Source organism: Ailuropoda melanoleuca, chromosome 19 (genome assembly GCF_002007445.2).
Source record: "Ailuropoda melanoleuca isolate Jingjing chromosome 19, ASM200744v2, whole genome shotgun sequence".
NCBI lineage: Eukaryota > Metazoa > Chordata > Mammalia > Carnivora > Ursidae > Ailuropoda > Ailuropoda melanoleuca.
The window spans coordinates 30,872,048-30,892,303 of NC_048236.1; the positions used below are offsets into that span (position 1 = coordinate 30,872,048).

The window sequence follows — 20,256 nt, forward strand, 5'->3', positions numbered from 1 at the left end:
AGACAATTTCAACCTCCAAGAACAATTTCATTGGAGCTCACCTGCCCGTTCGCCGCCGCCCCAGTTCCTCTTGCGCATGCGCGAACAGGCAAAAGCCTCTGGCCTCTTCTCGTCGCCTTCCCCTCCCGCGAATTCCTGACTCCGACTGGTCCGTTTCATGGGTCCGCCCCTTGGGCCCAACCAATAGGGAAGTTGTCTCGGTGCCCCGCCCCCTCTGCCGGCAGTGCGCGGCGGCGTAGCTTGCAAACCCGGCTTGCAAGTGAGGATGGCGGCGCTTGCGGCGACTGCGGGCGGGCTTTTGAGGTTGCGTGCGGCCGGGGCAGAAGGACAGTGGCGTCGGCTTCGAGGCGCGGGGCTGCTGCGGGGCTTGCTGCAGCCCGACTCGGCAACTGGGGTTGCAGCGCAGAGGAGGCTTGTGGCTCACTTCACTTTCCAGCCCGACCCGGAGCCCCAGGAGTATGGTGAGCTAGGGGCTGCCCTGACTGCTCCTGGTGCAACCCAGACTCCCAGGCCTGTGGGGGCCTCGCAAGGAGAGCCATCCCGCTCGTGTGGGCGGTGGCCGGCAGGCTGGTCTCCTTGCATCTTGTGTAATTCCTGCCCTGCTTTCTGGAGCCTCCCTACTTTAGGGTCTGACTGTGGTTTCCTCGCTCTATTTTTGTAACTGTACAACCTTCGAGAGGCAGCCCCTCAAAACCCTCGAGATGGGCGAGAGGGCATACCGCGGTCTGGAAGGGCAGAGGGTGGAGGGGCGGTGCCCAGGGAACGCCTCCTTTTCTCAGTTCTCCATCCTTACTTTCCCAGCCTTGGCCCTAGGTGTTGTCCCAGTTTGCCCGGAGCTGGGACGTTAACTGCAGGCACCGGTATTTAAAAGAGAATTTTTTCTTTATTATTAATTATTATTATTATTATTATTATTATTATTATTATTATTATTATTCTTGCTTTGGCAGGGAAGAGGAAATGGAAGGACTAAGTAACTGAATTGATTTCCCCGAGGTCATGGAACAGGTTGTTCGTGGAGATGGGAAAGAATCCCGGTTTTCCCGTTTGAGCCTAGCAATGAGCCTGGGCCGGGCTAGGCTGCCACTTAGCTAAGGAGGGGGTAATTGATGAAGGTGAAGGGACGAGGAGGCCATCTAGTACTCTCATTGGTAGGAAGGGCACCTAGCAGACTCCTCACAGTATGACAATTACATGACTTTCACCATTTCTTCTGCAGGTTATATGTAATCTCTGAAATATCTAGTGTCTATTATCAGAACAATGGAACAATTAAGAGAACATTAACCTTTTCCTTGTCTGGTAACTTCTCACATGCTAGATGTGTTATTTTTGGAAGGGTGTCTGTCTATACTTGTGAATAATAGGTATGAATGTATATTGAGTGCTTACCACAGGCAGGGACTGTGCTGAAAAATTTACATTCATTATTTCATCTGATGCTTAGGACAACCTTTAGAGGTGGGTGATGTTAACTGAAGTCTTGAGATAGTTTGTCCAAGGTTACACAGAAAAGTTAGTGATAGCTTCTGCTCCGAATTTTAATTATTTAGATTCTAGAGCTTCCATTCTAAACAACATGCTGTATTTCGTGTGGGAATAATTTACTAAGAGCTGTACCACTTTTGTGAGACAGTAGATACCATAAAAGCGAATAGCAGTTTTTTCTCACCGACAGGATGAACCTTGAATTCTGTCTTGAAAGCAAAGAAACTTTAGCTCAATACTCGAGAAATAGAATACAGGTCTTCATAATCTCCCCGGCCTCCTTCCGTAATTGTGAAATTACTAAAATCCAGGTAGAATGATAGTCACGTTTATATGTTTGTCCTTATAAAAATAAAAATAAATGCACGTTACAGATAATTTGGATAATAGAAAAAAGTAAGAAAAAGTAATCTCACCATCCACTACTATTTGTAAATACTGCTAACATTTTGGTGTGTATCCTTCTAGGTATTTCCTTTCAATTTAGTGGAATTAAATTACTCCATTGATCAAATTAGCAGAATTAAATTTTCCTGTAACTGTAGTTTTAACACAGATACCATCTGCATTATTTAATCAGAAGCGTTTTTCCATATGATTACATAGTTTTCATAACCTTTAGAAAGGGACATGTTCAGGGGGTCTGGGCGGCTCAGTCAGTTAGGCGTCTGCTTTTGGCTCAGGCCATGATCCCAGGGGTCTGGGAGCCAGCCCCGTGTTGGGCTGTCTGCTCAACAGAGAGCCTGCTTCTCCCTCTTCCTCTGCCGCTCCCCCTTCTTGTGTGCTCTCTTTCTCTCTGTCAAATAAATAAATAAAATCTTAAAAAAAAAAAAAAGGCGACATGTTCCATGGAGTATAAACTGTCTAGTTCAGTGGTTAAGATCTTGGCCCTAGAATCAGATTGTCCTACGTTTGGTTTTGGCCCTGCTACCTCTGACTTTGGATTACTCACTTACCATCTCTAAGCTTCAGTTTCTTTGTAAGTAAGGATTTTATAATAATACCTACTTCAAAGATTGTTATGAAGACTAAATATAGACAGTTGTGTACAATGTACTTAACCCAGTTCGACTACTAAGAAGCACTCACTGAACAAGTGTAAACTTCAATAATTATCATTATGCTTTTGTTTTACACTTTTGTGCTGTTATAAATAATGTGGAGGGAAACATTTCACGTAGCCTTTATGTATCTGAGATTATTTATTTAGAATAAAGTCCTAGGGATGAGATTTCTGACTCAAAGATATGAACAGTTTAATGGGTTTTTAGTACATAGTTCAAATTATAGTTTATACTTCCATCTGCATATATAAGAGTGTAAGTATTGGGTATCATGATAAAATCAATCGTGCTGAGATACTGTGATTTATAATAAGAAATACGTATTGGTTTTTGCCCCCTTTTCCTGGCACAGAGCTCCTAAACCTTTGAAATTTCCTTAGAGGAGAGCAATAAAGGTGTCTTGTTACACTGATGGTAACTTTTTGAAAGCTCCTAGTTCATCCAAGTATGGAAGCTTGTCACTAGAGGAATCAATCATGTGATGAGAGGGTTGGGACTTTCAGTCCCACCCCCGACCTCTGTGGAGAAGAAAGGTTTTGGAGGTTGAATGAATTTAATCAGTCACGCCTATATAATGAGACCTCCTTTGAAAACCCAAAAGGATGGGGTTCAGAATGCATTTGGGTTGGTGAATAGGTAGAGATTCAGGGACGGTGGCACGCTCAGAGAGCACAGGAGCTCTGTGCCCTCTCCCCACACCTTGTCCCATGCATCTCTTCCATCGGGCTGTTCCTGAGTTATGTCCTTTTATAATAAACCAGTAATCTAGTAAGTAAAATATTTCTGAGTTCTGTGAGCTGTTCTAGCAAATTAATTGACCCCAAAGAGGGGATTGTGCGAACCTCCATTCTGTAGCCAGTGAGTCAGAGGCACGGGTGACAACCTGGACTTGTGATTGGCATGTGAACTGGGAGGTGGGCACAGTCTTATAAGGACTGAGCCCTTAACCTTTGGGGTCTGACAGTAGCTCCAGCAGATGGTGTCAGAACTGCATTGCGTTGTAGGGCACCCAGCTGGTGGTGCAGAATTGCTTGGTTGTGTGTTAAAAAACACAAACACATTGGAAGTGGTATCAGAACTGTGTGTGTGCATGTATGTTTGGGTCTGTTGTGGTGATTGCACTTTGTTCGAATATGTACCCGTTTTATTTCTATTAGGGAATATTTACCAGATACTTGTTTGCCAGATTTGTTTTCTCTCTTGTGAATTGGGTGTTCCTTGTCTTTGCATATTTAAAAAATTTATGCCTAGTAATTTTGTCTATCAGTACGAATCCTATCTGCCATTATTGAACAACTGTCTATTCCAGGTGTGTGGTAGACATCAACCCACTTTTCTGCATTATGAGGTAGGCTTGTCTGAGTGCTAGTCGGGCACCAACACAGTCATGTCAAAACTTGGGAACCTTTGACACTAGATAATTCTCTCCATGTCTCTTTTCCCTGTCTTATTTAGAATTGCCCCAAATCGCATCCTTCCTGTTTTCTACTTTTCTCACACTACTTTTCTGCTCATGTTTTGTGTATTAAAGATATTAATGGAGATAGTAACTCTTTATCTTTCATGTATGCTGCAAATAGTTTTATTTTTAAAATTTTGGTTATTTTGACACATGAAAGAGACTGCTTAAATAGAGTGATGGTCAAGGTTGACTCTGAAGAGGTGACGTTTAAGCTTCACCATGAGGAATGACAAAGGAGTTACCTCCAAGGTAGAGCAGTGTCTTCCTAGAAGGAAAAAGGGCAGGCAATGGCGAAGTCCCCGACGCGAGGTAAGCTTGTTCTGTGGTGCCCAGGAAAGCCTTTGCGGTTGCATAGGGGGGTGGAGGCAGCTCTCGGAAGTCAAGGGTAGACCAAAGAGTCCTCTTTCCGTGGGGGTGAAGGTCTTCTTCCCAGTATTAGAATTGTAGAGAAGGGAACAACATGAGTAAAGGGCGGCTAGAAAGCAGAGGGTTTTATGAGGAATGAGAAGGAGTGAGTTTGTTTGGAGGAAAAAGAGGAGGGGTAGGAAATCAGTTTGGAAAGCCAGACGAAAGGTTGGGGGAGAGAAAAGATTGAATATACCCAATGTAGCTTACACGGTGCTGGGTGCATTACATTTGGGTTCAGGTTTGATTCTGTGGGCTGGTGAGGGCCATCGCTTGTTTAGAGGTAAGAGAGTGACTTGCAGTGTGCTCGTGCAATGTTGGGAGGAGAGTTTGTAGAATTGATTAACGAAGGGAAAGTAAGGAGGCAGAGAGATCAGTCAGAGGAATATTGGACTCTCCATGTGAGAGGATATAATTGTTTAAAGCTTGGGGAGTGTCAGTGGGGATGGTTGTGTGTTTTGAAGGAATTGACTAGATCTGGTGCTGTTTTGCCTGTGGGGGCTAAGCGGAAGGGGTATCAAAGATGACTTGAGGGGTGCCTGGGTGGCTCAGTTAGTTAAGCATCTGCCTTTGGCTCAGGCCGTGATCCCAGGGTCCTGGGATTGAGCCCTGCATCAGGCTCCTTGCTCAGCGGGGAGCCTGCTTCTCCTTCTTCCACTCCCCTTGCTTGTGTTCCCTCNTGGGGAGCCTGCTTCTCCTTCTTCCACTCCCCTTGCTTGTGTTCCCTCTCTCTGTGTCTCTCTCTCTGTCAAATAAATAAATAAATAAAATCTTTAAAAAAAGATGACATTTTTAACCTGGTAGCGTGGTGGTATCACTGATACAAATGAGGAATGCTGGAAGAGAGAAGCACGTTTTTGGAAAGAGGATGACGTACGTTTGGCTGTGTTGATTGGATGTCTTAGTACGTTTGGGCTGCTGTAACAGAAATACCATAGACTGGTGGCTTATAACAAAAGTATTTATTTCTCACAGTTCTAGAGGCTGGAAAGTCCAAGATCAAAGAATTGACAGGTTTAGTGTTTGGTGAGTCCCTGCTTCCTGGTTCTTGGCCGATTGTCTTCTCACTGTGACTTCACATAGTGTAAGGGAGTTCTGTGAGGTCTCTTTCTATAAGGGCACAAATCCCGTTCAGGAGGGCTCCACCTTCATGACCTGTTCATCTCCGGAAGCCCCATCTCCAAGTACCATCATATTGGGAATGAAGCTTCAACATATGAATGTGGGGGGGGCACACAAACATTTATTCCATAGCATTGGAAGTGTTGGCAGAATAGAGCATTACGAGGTAGGCTTGTCTGAGTGCTAGTCGGGCACCAACACAATCATGTCAAAACTTGGGAACCTTTGACACTAGATAATTCTCTCCATGTCTCTTTTCCCTGTCTTATTTAGAATTGCCCCAAATCGCATCCTTCCTGTTTTCTACTTTTCTCACACTACTTTTCTGCTCATGTTTTGTGTNCCTTCCTACTCTGTGTTTCCTTGTTCTGACTTTATCATTGCTTATCCAGACCTTTCAGTGGTACCCCAAAGAACGATAATAATGACACGGCAGACACTTTTATCAGACCTTATCAGTACCACTTTTCTGAGTGCCTTACATGTAGCAGTTCATTTACATGTAACGGTGTTGTGACAGAGATCCTGTTATCATCCACATTTTATGGTAAAGAAATTTAGATGCAAAGAGGTTAAACTTCTACTTTTTTAAAAAAAGATTTTATTCATTTGAGAGAGAGAGAGTGCGTGAGCGTGGTGGGGGTGGGGAGGAGCAGAGGGAGATGGACAAGCAGACTCCACACTGACCGCGGAGCCCAACACAGGGCTTGATCTCACAACCCTAAGATCATGACCTGAGCTGAAATCAAGGGTCTGACGCTTAGTCACCTTAACCCAGGTGCCCTTCTACTTTTTGACATTTAAACTTCCTTCATTGCACTGTATTGCTCCCCAAGAACACATCTGGGTCTCTACCTGTCCTGGATTTTAGGCATTATGTGTATGTGTAGGTTTCTTTATTCATTCTATGCATTTTAATTTTCTCCTGGATGCTAAACTTTGTGCTAGGTGCTTAGCACAAAACACCAATGTGGATACGGACCTGTTCATGGAATTAGAAGGCTAGGGGGGCAGATGGACAAAAAATAGCAAGCAAATGCATACTTAAATCAATCCCATTGCAAAAAGTGACCTGTAGGAAATGTTCAGGTGCTAGGAAAGAGAATAATAGAGATCTAGGGAGACCTCTAAGAAGAGGCAGCATTTAACTAGGCTCTAAGGGATCAGGAAGGAGTATCCAAGGAGGTGTGAAGGGGGTGCCAGGCAGAGGACCCAGCATGTGTGAAGGTCCTGATGTAGCAGGGAGCTTGGTTTGGTGGAACTGAGAGAAGAGTCAGGTGCTGAGCCTTGGGGATAGTACACAATAGAACTTTTGAGGTGGGCAGGTATGAGTTCAAGCAGGGCTTTGTGGACATGGTGAGGAGTGGGGCTTTATTCCAAGTGCAGTCAGAGAACCTAGAAGGATTTTGAACAGAGGAGTAACATAACATGCATTGCTCTATAGGACTTATTGTAGTAGCGCTTTGATGAGTGAGGGGTGACGGAGTAGAAGTGATGAGGTGGTACTATGGATTGAATGTTTGTGTCTCCCCCATCCCCCCATTCCTACGTTGAAGCCCTAACCCCCACTGTGATTGTATTTGGAGATGGGGGTCCCTGGGAGGTAATTAGGTCATGAGGGTGGAGCCTTTGCAAATGGGATTAAAGCCCTTATAAGAAGAGACACAAGAGAGATTCTCTCTCCTTGCACCATGTAAGGGTACAGCAAGAGGGCGGCCCTCTGCAGCCTAGGAAGAGGGTCTTCATCAGGACTCACCTTGGTCTTGGGCTTCCTTCCCAACCTCCAGAAGAGTGAGAAATAAATTTCTTTGTTTAAGCCACTCCGCCTGTGGTGTTTTGTTATAGCAGCCAGAGCTGGCTAAGACAGGACATTAGGAGGTGGTTTTCAGCAGCCAGAGCTGGCTAAGACAGGACATTAGGAGGTGGTTTTCAGGAACAGGAAAGAGATGGTGAACTCTGGAGTTAGGACATCATAGCACTAGATTTTAAGCTATATTTTGGAAGTAATATATATCTAAAATATGTATCTTTGGAAGAGGCTCTATTTTGGAAGTAGGATTGGATGGATTGGATACAAGAAATGAATGAAAAGAAGACATTCAAGGGTGCTTCCTCAGTTTCTGGCTTGGACACTTGAGTGGAGGATGGTGCTCTTTGCTAAGATGGAAAAGACTGATTTTGGGAGCAGATGTCAAGAGTTTAGTTACGTGCTTACTGAGTTAGAAAAGCCTGACACCCAAGTGGGGAACTGGTGACTGTTGGGTATAAGTCAGAGGAGAGGTCTGGATTGGAGAAACCCGTTTGGGAGTCACCAGCATACAGGAGAATTTAAAAACCATCGAGAGACCGAGTAGGGAAGTATCTAGCCAGAGGAAGGGAAACAGCTTGTTGCTTGTCATATCATGACATGAGTTACCAGGTGCCCTGAGATGGGGGATCCAGGGCTCCTAGCCATCGTCTCTTCAACTTTAAGGCTTTCTTAGGTCCTCCCAATTTTGGCTTTGAATAGCAGTCTCTCCATCCCCCCTTCTTTACTGTCACCTTAAAAAGGCATTTGTGATTATAGATCCTTCATTTATATTTTATTTTACTTTATTATTTTTTATTTTATTTTTTAAAAAGATTTTATTTGAGAGAGCAAGAGAGCGAACGAGCACAATGAGAGTGAGAGGGAGAAGCAGACTCCCTGCTGAGCAGGGAGCCCGATGGGGGGCTCAATCCCAGGACCCTGAGATCATGGCCTGAGCTGAAGGCAGATGCTTAACCAACTGAGCCACCCAGGCATCTCTATTTTATTTTTTAGAGATTTTTTAAATTTATCTGAGACACAGAGAGAGAGCACAAGCAGGGAGGAGAGTTAGAGGGAGAGGGAGAAGCAGACTCCCTGCTGAGCAGGGAGCCCGACTCGGGGCTTGATCCCAGGATCCTGAGATCACGAGATGAGCTGAAGGCAGACGCTTAACTGACTGAGCCACCCAGGCACCCCGATCCTTCATTTACACTCTAATATAAAATGTTCTGTCCCTCATATTTGAAATCTCTATGAAACTTACTTTTTGGGGTAGAGGTTGGAAACCCCGTAATAGGGATGGGAATGGGATAGAGGTACGTGTCTGGCACATACAGAGGGATTCCAGAGAATGGGGCATCTGGAGCAGTAGAAGAGGTTTTGTTGGGAGAAAATAGGTGGTTTCTTAGGCATTGTTTTCCTTTCACAGTGTGGTTAGTGCCAGACTATGCCGCTAAAATCTCTCATTCATCACGCTTCAACAGGCATATACTGATTGTCATGTTTGGGCCAGGCACGAGGTGCTGAGCTTTCTAAGGAATAGCACATGAAGATGCCCTGCTGTGCAGGTGTGTCCCAAGGACTAGGTGGCCCGGAAGGGCCAGTGCTGAATGTGCTGGCTGATCCTTGGATTTCGGAAAGTAGTCCCTCACTTTCCGCATCACGGTTGTGCGTTTTTATTTGTCCATGGTCTAACCACAAACACGCTTACTGTCTACCTGCCCTGCTGTTGACCTTCTTTATTTCTAAACACTGCTCCTTGGGCACCCATTTTCCCCTTTTGTCTCAATGCTCTAGTTCTGTGGAAGGCTTCTCCCCTCAACACTGCTGCATACTGAATAGTTACTCAGGATAACTGAATTCTCCACCTCGGAATCCCTTCTGCCCCATTCCCCCTCCCCTGTAGTCTGACTCTGAATTGTAAATTGGTAGATATTTTTTCCTACTGTAGTTCTTTCTCTCTAAGTGGTTGATTAACAATTTACTTTGTATATTTTATCTTTATTGAACTAACCTCCTATGTTTCTTTGTTCAGTCATTCATTCATCAAATATTTATCACTTCTACATACTACATGTCAGGCACTAAGCATATACTTCTGATCAAAAGCAGGTAAAAATCCCTGCCTTCTTGGGATTCTGTTGTGTTCCTTCTATTCCACCGACCCTCATTACGTGCCGCTTTATCTTTGCAGCAGTAATAATGACCTTTTTCAGAGTGCTCTACCTAGGACCAGTTCAAGTGATTGGCTCAGTCCATCCATAAAGCTGTGTTTTACCAATGGGTATCCATTAGCTTGTATCCCTGACTGTAGGGAAATTGCACTTTGTGTCCATTTTTGTTTGTTTTGTTTACTTTTTTTTAATTATATTATATTATGTTAATCACCATACAGTACATCCCCAGATTCCGATGTAAAGTTTGATGCTTCATTAGTTGTGTATAACACCCAGTGCACCATGCAATACGTGCCCTCCTTACTACCCATCACCAGTCTATCCCATTCCCCCACCCCCTCCCCTCTGAAGTCTTCAGTTTGTTTCTCATAGTCCATAGTCTCTCATGTTTCATTCCCCCTTCTGATTACCCCCCTTTTCTTTATCCCTTTCTTCCCCTACCGATCATCCTAGTTCTTATGTTCCATAGATGAGAGAAATCATATGATAATTGTCTTTCTCTGCTTGACTTATTTCACTTAGCATTATCTCCTCCAGTGCCGTCCATGTTGCAGCAAATGTTGAGAATTCGTTCTTTCTGATAGCTGAGTAATATTCCATTGTATATATGGACCACAGCTTCTTAATCCAGTCATCTGTTGAAGGGCATCTCGGCTCCTTCCATGATTTGGCTATTGTGGACAATGCAGCTATGAACATTGGGGTGCATATGGCCCTTCTCTTTACTACGTCTGTATCTTTGGGGTAAACACCCAGTAGTGCAATGGCTGGGTCATAGGGTAGTTCAATTTTTAACTTTTTAAGGGACCTCCACACTGTTTTCCAGAGTGGCTGTACCAACTTGCATTCCCACCAACAATGTAGGAGGGATCCCCTTTCTCCACATCCTCTCCAACAATTGTTGTTTCTTGCCTTGTCTATCTTTGCCATTCTAACTGGCGTAAGGTGGTATCTCAGTGTGGTTTTGATTTGAATTTCCCTGATGGCTAATGATTTTGAACATTTTTTCATGTGTCTGTTAGCCATTTGTATGTCTTCATTGGAAAAGTGTCTGTTCATATCTTCTGCCCATTTTATGATTTGTTTATTTGTTTCTCGTGTATTGAGTTTGAGAAGTTCTTTGTAGATCTTGGATACCAGTCCTTTATCTGTGGTGTCCTTTGCAAATATATTCTCCCATTCCGTGGGCTGTCTCTTAGTTTTTTTGACTGTTTCCTTGGCTGTGCAGAAGCTCTTTATCCTGATAAAGTCCCATAAGTTCATTTTATCTTTTATTTCTCTTGCCTTTGGAGATGTGTCGTGAAAAAGGTTGCTCTGGCCGATGTCATAGAAGTTGTTGCCTATGTTCTCCTCTAGAATTTTGATGGATTCCTGTCTCACATTGAGGTCTTTCATCCATTTGGAGTTTATTTTTGTGTATGGTGTGAGAGAGTGGTCAAGTTTCATTCTTTTGCATGTAGCTGTCCAATTTTCCCAGCACCATTTATTGAAGAGACTGTCTTTTTTCCACCGGATGTTTTTTCCTGCTTTATCAAAGATTAGTTGCCCAAAGAGCCGAGGGTCCATTTCTGGGTTCTCTATTCTGTTCCATTGGTCGATGTGTCTGTTTTTGTGCCAGTACCATGCTGTCTTTGTGATCACAGCTTTGTAGTACAGCTCGAAATCCGGCATTGTGATGCCCCCAGCTTTGTTTTTCCTTTTCAACAGTTCCTTGGAGATTCGGGGCCTTTTCTGGTTCCATACAAATTTAAGGACTATTTGTTCCAGTTCTTTGAAAAATGTCCTCGGTATTTTGATCGGGATAGCATTGAAAGTGTAGATTGCTCTGGGTAGTATGGACATTTTAACTATGTTAATTCTTCCAATCCATGAGCATGGAATATTTTTCCATCTTTTTATGTCTTCCTCAATATCTTTCAAAAGTGATCTATAGTTTCTAGCATATAGGTCCTTTACGTCTCTGGTTAAGTTAATTCCAAGGTAACGCATGGTTTTTGGTGTTATTGTAAATGGGATGGATTCCCTAATTTCTCTTTCTTCAGTCTCGTTATTCGTGTATAGAAATGCAACTGATTTCTGGGCATTGATTTTGTATCCTGCCACCTTACTGAATTGTTCTATAACTTCTAATAGTTTGGGAGTGGATTCCTTTGGGTTTTCCATATAGAGTATCATGTCATCTGCAAAGAGAGACAGTTTGACTTCTTCTTTGCCGATTTGGATACCTTTGATCCCTTTTTGTCTTCTGATTGCTGTTGCAAGGACTTCTAGTACTATGTTGAATAATAGTGGCGAGAGTGGGCATCCTTGTCGTGTTCCTGATCTTAAGGGAAAGGCTTCCAGCTTTTCCCCATTGAGAATAATGCTTGCAGTAGGCTTTTCATAGATGGCTTTTATGAGATTGAGAAATGTACCCTCTATTCCTACACTCTGAAGGGTTTTAATCAGGAAAGGATGCTGTATTTTGTCAAATGCTTTTTCTGCATCAATTGAGAGGATCATATGGTTCTTGAGTCTTTTCTTGTTGATATGATGTATCACATTGATTGATTTGCGAGTGTTGAACCATGCTTGCATCCCAGGTATGAATCCCACTTGGTCATGATGGATAATCCTTTTAATGTACTGTTGGATTCTATTAGCAAGGATCTTGTTGAGGATTTTGGCATCCATATTCATTAGAGAAATCGGTCTGTAATTCTCCTTTTTGAGGGGGTCTTTGCCTGGTTTGGGGATCAAGGTAATATTAGCCTCATAGAATGAGTTTGGTAGCTTTCCTTCTGTTTCTATTTTTTGAAATAGCTTTAGGAGAATAGGTATTATTTCTTCTTTGAATGTTTGGTAGAATTCCCCAGGAAAACCGTCTGGGCCTGGAGTTTTATTATTTGGAAGGTTGTTTATCACTGACTCAATTTCTTCATAGTTAATTGGCCTATTTAAGAAATCTATTTCTTCCTGTTTCAGTCTTGGTAGTTTATAGGTTTCCAGGAAGGCCTCCATCTCTTCCAGATTGTTTAGTTTTTTGGCATATAGCTGTTGATAAAAGTTTCTAATAATCCTTGCAATTTCAATGGTGCTGGTCGTGACCTCTCCCTTTTCAGTCATAATTTTAATAATCTCAGTCCTTTCTCTTTGTTTTTGGACAAGTTTTGCCAGTGGTCTATCAATTTTATGGATTCTCTCAAAGAACCAGCTTCTAGTCCTGTTGATCTGCTCTACTGTGGTTCTGGTCTCTAATTCATTGATTTCTGCTCTAATCTTGGTCAACTCCTTCCTTGTCAGTGGGTTAGGCCTGTCCCTCTGTTGCTGTTCCAGTTTCTTGAGGTGAGAATATAGAAACTGCATTTTAGATTTTTCTATTCTTTTGAGTGAGGCTTGGATGGCTATGTATTTCCCCCTTAGGACTGCCTTTGCAGTATCCCATAGGTTTTGGACCGTTGTGTATTCATTCTCGTTGGTCTCCATAAATTGTTTAATTTGTTTTTTGATTTCCTGGTTTATCGAGTCATTCTTGAGCAGGATGGTTCTTAGCCTCCAAGTGTTTGAGTTTCTTCCAGGTTTTTCCTTGTGGTTGAGTTCCAATTTCAGAGCGTTGTGGTCTGAGAATATGCAGGGGATAATTTCAATCTTTTGGTATTGGCTGAGACCTGTTTTGTGTCCCAGAGCATGATCTATTCTTGAGAATGTTCCATGGGCATTTGAATAGAATGAGTATTCTTTGGTTCTGGGGTGTAGTGTTCTATATATATCTATGAGGTCCAACTCGTCGAGTATGGCATTCAAAGCCTTTGATTCTTTGCTTAGTTTTTGCCAGGGTGTTCTGTCTATTTCTGATAGTGGGGTGTTGAGGTCCCCTACTATTACTGTGTTCTTATCTATATGTCTCTTTATTTTGGTTAAGAGTTGGCTTGTGTATCTTGCTGCTCCCCTGTTGGGGGCATATATATTAATAATTGTCATATCCACTTGTTGAATACTTCCTTTAAGAATAATATAGTGCCCTTCTGTATCTCTCTCTATGGCCTCTAGTTTAAAATCCAGTCTATCTGATATGAGAATTGCTACTCCAGCTTTCTTTTGAGGTCCATTTGCGTGGAAGATGGTACTCCATCCCCTTACTCTAAGTCTGAATGCATCTTTGGGTTCAAAATGAGTCTCTTGTAGACAGCAAATGGATGGGTCATGTCTTTTTATCCAATCTGCAACCCTGTGGCGTTTTATGGGAGAGTTTAAGCCATTTAGATTGATAGAGATTATTGACAGATATGATTTTAATGATGCCATTTCTCTTTAAAGTCTTTGTATCGGTTGTGACTTGCTGCTCTGTATCACTCTTGGGGCCTTTTTACCTTTATAGAGCCCCCCTTAATATCTCCTGTAGGGCTGGTTTCGTGGTTACGAAATTGGTTAATGATTGGCGATTTTGGAACGTCTTTATTTCTCCATCAATTCTGAATGACAGCTTTGCTGGATAAAGGATCCTTGGCTGCATGTTTTTCTCTGAAAGAGCTTTAAAAATGCCCCCCCAAGCCTTTCTCTCATTCCAGGTCTCTGTAGACAGGTCTGACGTAATCCTGATACCTTTGCCTTGGTACGTGAGAAATTTCTTTGCCCTGGCCGCTTTCAATACTGTATCCTTGGATCTAATATTTGCGAATTGCACTATGACATGCCGTGGCGTAGGTTTGTCCTGGTTGAGCTTGGATGGGGTCCTCTCTGCCTCTTGGACACGAATGCTTGTTTCCCTTGCTAGATTAGGGAAGTTTTCAGCTACAATTTGTTCAAATATCTCTTCTAGACCTCTGTTTTTCTCCACCCCTTCAGGGATGCCGATGATTCTGACATTGGATCGTTTCATAGAGTCAGTAATCTCCCGTAATCTACATTCGTGGGCGTGGATTTTTTTAAGACCAGCTTCTATTTTCGTTTTTTCTTCTACTAACCCATCCTCCAATTCGCTAACGCGTTCCTCTGCCTCGGTGACCCTGGCCGTCAGAGCCTCTAGTTTTGACTGCATTTGGCTCATAGAATTTTTAATTTCTGTCAGATTCGCTCTCATTTCTGCCCTTAGGGATTCTATATTCTCAGCAACGCTTTCTCTGATGCTTTTTTCAAGTTTACTCATCATCTTGACCATTGTTGCTCTGAATTCCATTTCTGATAATTGGGATACATCCATATGTATTAATTCTGTGGCCGAGGCCAATTCTGTGGCAGAGGCCACAGACTCATTATCTTTTCTTTGCTGGGGGGGACTTCTCCTTCTCGTCATTCTGATGAAGAGAGATTGCAGGGTTGTCCAGAGCCCAAGTGTTGACTGGGACCCAGGCCGTGCGCCCTTGTTTTATAGAGATCTTAGGGATGTGGGCTTCTTCCTTAAAGAGTTTATTTATTTATTTGAGAGAGAGAGAGACAGTCAGCAAGAAAGGGAACCCAAGCAGAGGAGTGGGAGAGGAAGAAGCAGGTTCCCGGTGGAGAAGCCCGATGAAGGACTCCTTACGGAGCGTTGTGATCACACCCTAATCCGAAGACAGGTGCTTGGTGACTGCGCCACTCAGGCGCTCCGGGTTGTGGGCTTCTTGATTTTTCAGCCTGCCTTCTGGGGGAGGGGCCTGCCTGCAGGTACTCAGAAAACCCTGTTTGGGTAGAGTCTCTGTGTCCCTTGCGAGGGGGGATGGGGATGGGCACCCTGTGAGCCGGTATTTCCGGGCTTTTGTTCTCTGGCGGCTTTCCCTGGCGGTTTGCTATGCCTCTTCTGAGAGAGCAGCAGCGGCTGAAATTCAGCCTCTGTCTCAGAACAGAGGGATCGCGGATCGTTCTCCACTGATGTTCTGGCCACTTTAACTCTGTTTCTGTTGGTGCTGCTCAACCCTGCAGCATCCCGGGCTGTGCGCCCCACACCCGGCGTCCCAGCCCTCACTTCCAGGGCCGGCACGTCTCTGTCCTTTGTGTTTCCAACCCCGCCCGCCGCCAGCCGCCCCGCGCGGGCTCCCGGAGCTCCCCGTCTCAGTCTGGTGTCTCACGGGTGCTGACCGCGAGTCCGCCTGCTCCCCCGTGCAGGTGGCCCTCCAGCCGCCAGCCGCCCCGCGGACGCTCCCGGAGCTCCCGGTCTCAGCCTCGATCCAGTGAGCACACCGGAGCTCCGGAGCTCCGTGAGATGCTTGGTGGTGCACGCTCCCGGCTCACGGACTCAGTCTGCCGTTTCCAGAGTGCGGGTCCGCGGTCCGCCCGCTCCCCGGTGCAGGTGGCCCGCCAGCCGCCCTGCGCGCGCGCTCCTGGAGCTCGCGTTCTAAGTCTGTTGTCTCGCGGGTGCCGTCCGCGAGTCCGCCTGCTCCCCCGTGCAGGTGGCCCGCCAACCGCCAGCCGTCCCGCATGCGCTCCCGGAGCTCCCTTCTCAGTCTTCTGTCTCAAGCGTGTGGGTCCGCGGTCTGTCCGCTACCCCGTGTAGGTGGCTACCGCTTCCCGGCGCCCTGACATGGCGGCTCCCCTGTTTGAACTTTTTATCTTGGAAAGAAGAGTTATCAGTCTGGTTTTGAAATTTAGCAGCCATTTATTAATACTGGTAATTGTATGATTTGGCGGCAGTGGTTAATAATTTTTTAGGGTTCATAGTTAGACGTGCTACAGATACGTACTTTATCATGAGAGAACATAGGCATATCTTATCAATGGTCTTTAATATAACCCGTAGGAGAATAAGTTATTCTAAGGTGAACAAATATTCAAAATGATCTCACCTCTGAATAATTTGTGATTTCTTCCTGACCCATTCGCAGACCACACTGCAACTTTAAAAATAATTGAAAGTAGCTATTGCTCTATTAAAAATTATTTAAATCTTTTAAAAGCATCTAGTAGCATAGCAGTTAATCTGAACCCCTAAAATTTTGAATCTACTTGAAAAAAAGTATTCAGGAGTGGAAATTTTTGTGCTTACATGGAAATAAAACCTTTAAATACCCTTACTTATAAATTACTTTCCTACAAAATGAGTAGATTCTTTGTGGGTAATTAAGCAATACTTTCCAGATTTACTTGTTGTGATTTTTATTATTAAAGTCTTTGCTTTTTTTGTACTTCAAACTCATTGAACAGCAATGAAATAAGATGTCTTGGAGGCATTCAGGATTAATTCAGATGGTCAGCACACTTGAAATAAATACCACCTTAGATGTTTAGGCATTTTTATCCTTCATAGGTTCTTAGCTATGAACATCATAATAGATAAAAATCTTGCTTTAAGATATGTATAATATGGAAGGAAGAATGGGAATGTCATGGTCGTGGGAAAAAAGTCTTGCCCTAAGCCATTGTCATCTGATGGCGGTTACCAATAAGCACTTTCAAAGAGGTTTTGTACAGTGAAGAAGGATTTAAGGCAAGTATCTATTAAATGATACAGTCTTAGCCTGAAGAAAAATAAATTATGAAACCATCATGGACATGTGGTGTAATTATGTATCCTTTGGCATACATGGCATAGCAATACTTTCTTGAATGAATTCCTATCATCCCCACCAAAAATAAGAGTAGAAACAGGCCTTTATTTTCTGCAGAGAGGGCAGCAGGGCAGATCTGAGTGGGTATTGCCAAGACCTGAACCCTGGGCATTCAGCAGTGTGGAAGGGGTCAGAGCAGGGAAGAGTCAGAGGGTCGAGTGTCGGTGGATGATGGTTGATGGGTGATGTCATAAATCAGAGCCTGCAGTGGATCCAGGCTGGGCTCGGGATGAAGATGGGTCTCCAGGAAAAGGATGAGTGGCCAGCGTGTGTCACAGCCAGAGTGTTGATGGCAGCAGCCACAGTTGTGACCCACGCTGTGAATTAGGCCTTGGCTTTGGGACACACCAGGCTACCGAGGAACACAGAGGTTAAATGGGACAGTAGTCAAGGGTAATGAGCAGGTGTTCAGGGGGTTTGCTACCAGCATGGCTGTGGGTTACAGTGAAAGCTAGTGCACAGATAGGCACCAAAGTGAAGATGGCCTGTGGATCAGAGAAGATTCAGGCAGAAGCTTATCTCTGCCCTGAAGAGTGTTTTTGGAGAGGAGCTGACCTCAAGTTCTGGGTTATCTATGGGCTCTGGGCAGCGTCAAGACTGAGAGCTCTAAAGTAATGATATTTCTGAATTCTAATATTTGGAACTTTATTAAATAAAGTTTTATACCATTCAGGATAATACCAAGGTCAAGATGAAGGACATGGGCAAAGTCCAGGTTCTAATAATAAATAGCTCCTATTTATTCAACACTCACTGTGTCAGGTACTGTTCTAAATGCTTTCCATGTGTTGTCCCATTTCACCCTCCTGTCAGCCTATTTCGGGAGCTAGAGTTGGCTTGCAGAGATTCTACTGGAGCAGTAAGACAGTAGGAAGGACCAAGTGTGGCGTGTCGAGACCTGGGTTTATAGTACTCTCCAAACACCAGCAGGTTCCGAGTGCTGAAGTTGATCATTAGCCTTCCTCCTGCATTGTTTTATGGCCCATGACCATTTGCTGTTACTGGCGTATTTAACATGTGTCTCGGGTCATGTGCACTTTTTATGATGTGTATCCTGAACCCCTTCCCAGACACTTTCACTCTGGCTGGTTCCCTTTTCCGACTTCCCGTCACTTTTATTTATTGTCTGAACACATTTGGTGACTTGATTAAATTCCTTTTTCCTTTTTTATACTTGTTTTTTAATTGTTTAATATGTGTAAATTTTGCTTCCTCATCAAGCACAGAAGTCTGTATTGCTTTTGTATTTTCCACAAAACCAGCCTCATTGTGAATAGTCCAATAAATTCACATAGTACCTTCCTTTCTACTTTGATTTTAACTGTGTTATAATCAACTGTTAAGAAACTTGTTATTTTTTATGCATCTTACAATGTAGGAAATGTTACTTAAAAAAATGTTTTTTTTAAAATTTTCACAGGGCAAACTCAGAAAATGAATCTTTTCCAGGCGATAACAAGTGCCTTGGATAACTCATTGGCTAAAGATCCTACTGCAGGTAAACTGCCTTTGTGCATGAGTGTGGTAGCTGTGTTAATTCAGAATTGAGAATTTGCTGGAAATACTGCGTCTGAGACTCAGTGGTTAACATTACGTCTACCTGCCTGAAATTTTTTAAAAAGATCTGATCAAATGATTAAGGTTAAATAATTGGATTATGGTATTAACACATTTTTAAAATCAATTCATTATGAATTAGTTCTCATGTATATCTAACATCATCAAGTCAACTTTCTCCCATGGTATGTGTGGTCCTGATACTATATTAATACTTTCTGGATTTATACCTACTGTGTACTTCTGTTTTTCCAGCATATAGAAAAAAAATGGGAGGCACCATTTCATTCAGATTTATGAATTTGTTTATGAAATGAAGATTTGATTCCATGCTTTCCTTTGAGATACACTGTCATCCTACTTACAGATTTTTTTGAACTAACTTTAATATTTGTAAATAACTTTATCTAATCAAATTTAATTATTGGTATAAAACCAATGTCTGCTGTATGTTTTCTAAATTGGGTTGGCTTTACTTCATATATATGTATAGTATATATAAATATATATATTTAATTATATATATTTTTATATTTTAGTATATAATATAGACTATTATATATGTTTATATATATCAATATATATATCTCTCTCTATATATTTTGTATACCTTGGGCTTCCACTTGAGAATCCCTAGTTTGAAGGTCAAGTGAAGAAGGGCTTATTTGTTAGGAGAAAGTGAGAGGTACAGTAGTGGATGATAAGATCTTGCTTTGTTTGAATGTCATCTGAGAATGATTGATCTCGAAGAGTAAATAAGGGTGAATTGTTTTCTTAAGGTTCACAAAGCTAGTTAGGTGCGTTAATAAATTCAGTTCTATGAACACCCATTTTTTTTTTAAGATTTTATTTATTTATTTGACAGAGAGACAGCCAGCGAGAGAGGGAACACAAGCAGGGGGAGTGGGAGAGGAAGAAGCAGGCTCATAGTGGAGGAGCCTGATGTGGGGCTCGATCCCAGAACGCCGGGATCACACCCTGAGCCGAAGGCAGACGCTTAACCGCTGTGCCACCCAGGCGCCCCTGTGAACACCCATTTTTATTGTCATTGCCTTGCTCACTATCTCCTGCCATGCTTGCCTCCTTTCACACAGTTTAGGTCCTTTTCCTACTTGTGACTGTTCTCGCACCTTGGAATGCTTTTCCTTCTGTCCTTCAGATTGTTGTCTTTATTGTAGACCATGTAAGAAAGAGAATCACTGGTGGGGGCCTTGAGCCTGGAGTGTGAGTCATAGTTCTGCCTCTTGCTTTTCTACTGGTCAAGTTACTTTACTACTGCTCTGACCTCGCTTTCTTCCTGGGTAAATGACATTCTAGACCAGTGGTTCTTCATCATTGGGGGTCATTTTAATCCCCCTTCTTCCTCCTATGTTTAACCATGTCTGGAGACACTTTTGGCTGTTACAACTGTGTGTGTGTGTGTGTGTGTGTGTGTGTGTGTGTGTGTGCCGGGGGCAGCTGTCATCCACTGGGTAGAGACCAGGGTGCTGCTCTCTATGGTGCACAGAACAGGCTGCTACAGCGAAAGAATTATCCAGTCCAAACTGTCAGTAATGTGGAAGTTGAGAAACCTTGATTTAAACGATCCATTTCTGTTTTCTGATTTAAAGTGTAAATATTTAGGGGCACCTGGGTAGCACAGTCGTTAGGCGTCTGCCTTTGGCTCAGGGCGTGATCCCAGAGTCCTGGGATC

At 43.3% G+C, this 20,256-nt stretch overlaps 1 protein-coding gene across 10 annotated transcripts in view; it reads left to right on the forward strand.

The window, feature by feature from the left end:
• Positions 1–224: 224 nt before the first annotated feature.
• Positions 225–20,256, forward strand: part of BCKDHB (branched chain keto acid dehydrogenase E1 subunit beta) — a 219,265-nt gene continuing 199,233 nt past the window's right edge. For 9 of the 10 annotated variants that reach the window (XR_004622050.1, XR_004622049.1, XR_004622048.1 and 6 more), the window contains exons 1-2: positions 225–461; positions 18,427–18,504. Coding sequence is in view for 6 of the 10 variants with exons in the window: in XM_002916298.4 (XP_002916344.3) it covers positions 266–461; positions 18,427–18,504 (274 nt within the window). In the remaining 4 variants the exon portion in view is untranslated. The remainder of the gene's footprint in view (positions 462–18,426; positions 18,505–20,256) is intronic. The other variant, XM_034647944.1, reaches the window with a different exon arrangement.